This window comes from Vanacampus margaritifer, chromosome 3 (genome assembly GCF_051991255.1).
Source record: "Vanacampus margaritifer isolate UIUO_Vmar chromosome 3, RoL_Vmar_1.0, whole genome shotgun sequence".
Lineage (NCBI taxonomy): Eukaryota > Metazoa > Chordata > Actinopteri > Syngnathiformes > Syngnathidae > Vanacampus > Vanacampus margaritifer.
In genome coordinates, this window is record NC_135434.1 from 27,147,058 (window position 1) to 27,149,066 (window position 2,009).

Below are 2,009 nucleotides of genomic sequence, written 5' to 3' on the forward strand. Positions count from 1 at the left end.
AACTCCAAAAAAGGTTGACTCGTCCCAGGATTTTTTTTTTTGTACAAGATGTAAGCATTGAACATGCATATTTGGAAAAGATAGGCAACAAACTTTTTGTGCCACTTCAACGTTTTCCGTGTGAATGGGTGGTACGAGATGTTTTGATCCATCTTGTCCACTCCATTCATCTTGGAATTGTAGTCCACAACACAAATTGGTTTTTCGAAAGGCACTTTTTTTTTTGTGCCTTCCGCCACACCTCCACTGTCCGCATTTCATCTTTGTGAAACGTTGTCACCATCCTCAACAAACGTTTGTCCTGCCATGCCACAATCAAAACATTTGTGTTGTGCCTTACCAGTTTCCCCCCCACCCCAAGGCCAGTGTTGGTTAGGCACGTTATCTCACTGGGTTCACCCCTGTTCTTCCTCAGCGTTCCATAAACATTGGTGCGCGCTGCCAGGAGACGTTCACACAAAGCAATCGAGTTATAAAAATTGTCCATGAATAGTGTGTACCCATTTCCTGGCAGACGATCCAGTAAGTTGAACACTGTATCGGGGAGAGAACAACTAATGCCAACATAGGGTTGCATATTGAAACAATAGCCGGTTTGGGAGTCACACAAAATGTATGATTTGATCCCATATTTGACCGGCTTTTGGGGGTTGTACACTTTGAACGAAAGACGTCCCTGGAAACTCATCATTCCCTCATCAATACAAATATTCCTGCCCGGTTGAAACAGTTCCTTGAACTTGTTTACAACGTGATTGAACACAGGACGAATTTTAAATAGTTTGTCGTCTGAACTGTGTGCCGTCTCGTTGTCGTTGAAGTGCAGGAAACTCCAGATGAGCTGGAAGCGGTTTCGAGGCATTGCGCGACTGAAGAATGGTGTCATCTCTATTTCGTCCTGAGTCCAATACATTTCGATACTGGGCTTGTTTATATACCCAGTAAGGAATTGGAGTGCAAAAAACGTTTTGAGCTCAGACACAGACACTGGCTTCCAAGCACGACTCCTGCAGTGTGGCAGACTTTCAGCCCGTTTTTGCATTGACTGACGTGCAAATAAGTTTGTCTGATCAGCAATGTGCTGCAGAAGTTCGTCTGTGATGAAGAGCTGCAGGAAGTCAACTGGCCGGGTTGAATTCAGCTCTGCTGCGGCACCTCTTGGTCCTGGCTCCACAGTAAAGGGGAATGAGTTTGGCTGCCAGCCTGCTTCATGCCAGCCAGATTTTTGGGGATCTGCAAATATACATTTCAATATCATATAATATTCATTTTAGATCAGTGTGATGCAATATATATATATAAATATATATATTTACGTTTTTTCTTGGATCCACTGGTTGATGGACCTTTATTCTGCTCACTCTGAGGAGCGTCACTCTGAGCTGCAGCTGAAAGAAATATATACAATTACAATAATATCGAAAGAGCGTTTTCTTTTGTTGTTGCGGTGTATTGAAAACACTTTTTTTATACCTCTCTTTGTCGTCTTTGCAGTGGGACGTCGCTGTGAGCACGATCCACGATCTATGAATGCACATTCACGTTACACGAGGTGCTAGCAGCGTGCTGGAAAAGTATCTCATAGCAAGTTTGTGCTTACCTTCGACGTCTTCTGCGGATGAAATACTGTCCGAATCACTTTCTCCGTGGTCAGACTGTACCCACTCCTCCGAAGAATATCCATCGGACTCAGGATACTCTTCGTCGTCGTCCGATTGAACGTCCTCGTGCGGAGAAGTGCTCGGTCGTGCACCACGTTTTCCGGCGCTAGCACCGCTAGCCTCCGAGGCCTTAACACGCGGTCGAAGCTGCCGCTGCGTCAACGCTGCAACTTCGGCATCAACCTCATTGTCGCCATCATCATCACCTTCGTCGGATTGAACGTCCTCGCGTGCAGAAGTGCTCGGTCGTGCACGACGTTTTCCGGCGCTAGCACCGCTAGCCTCTGAGGCCTGAGGACGTGAACGAAGCTGCCGCCGCGTCAACGCTGCAGCTTCGGCGTCAACCTC

General features: G+C 46.5%; 1 protein-coding gene across 2 annotated transcripts; it reads right to left on the bottom strand.

Moving 5' to 3' along the window:
* Positions 1-437: 437 nt before the first annotated feature.
* LOC144048399 (uncharacterized) lies at positions 438-1,806 on the bottom strand. Of its 2 annotated transcripts, XM_077560306.1 has the most exons (4): positions 1,601-1,806; positions 1,474-1,524; positions 1,317-1,388; positions 438-1,233 (listed from the first exon to the last, which is right to left on the bottom strand). In XM_077560306.1, the coding sequence occupies exons 1-4, from the start codon at positions 1,682-1,684 to the stop codon at positions 1,138-1,140; spliced, it is 303 nt and encodes a 100-aa protein (XP_077416432.1). In that variant the 5' UTR covers positions 1,685-1,806; the 3' UTR covers positions 438-1,137. The 2 variants fall into 2 exon arrangements, 1 of the variants encoding a protein (XP_077416432.1); XR_013293334.1 differs by having other exon boundaries at positions 1,317-1,382; positions 1,474-1,806.
* Positions 1,807-2,009: the final 203 nt, after the last annotated feature.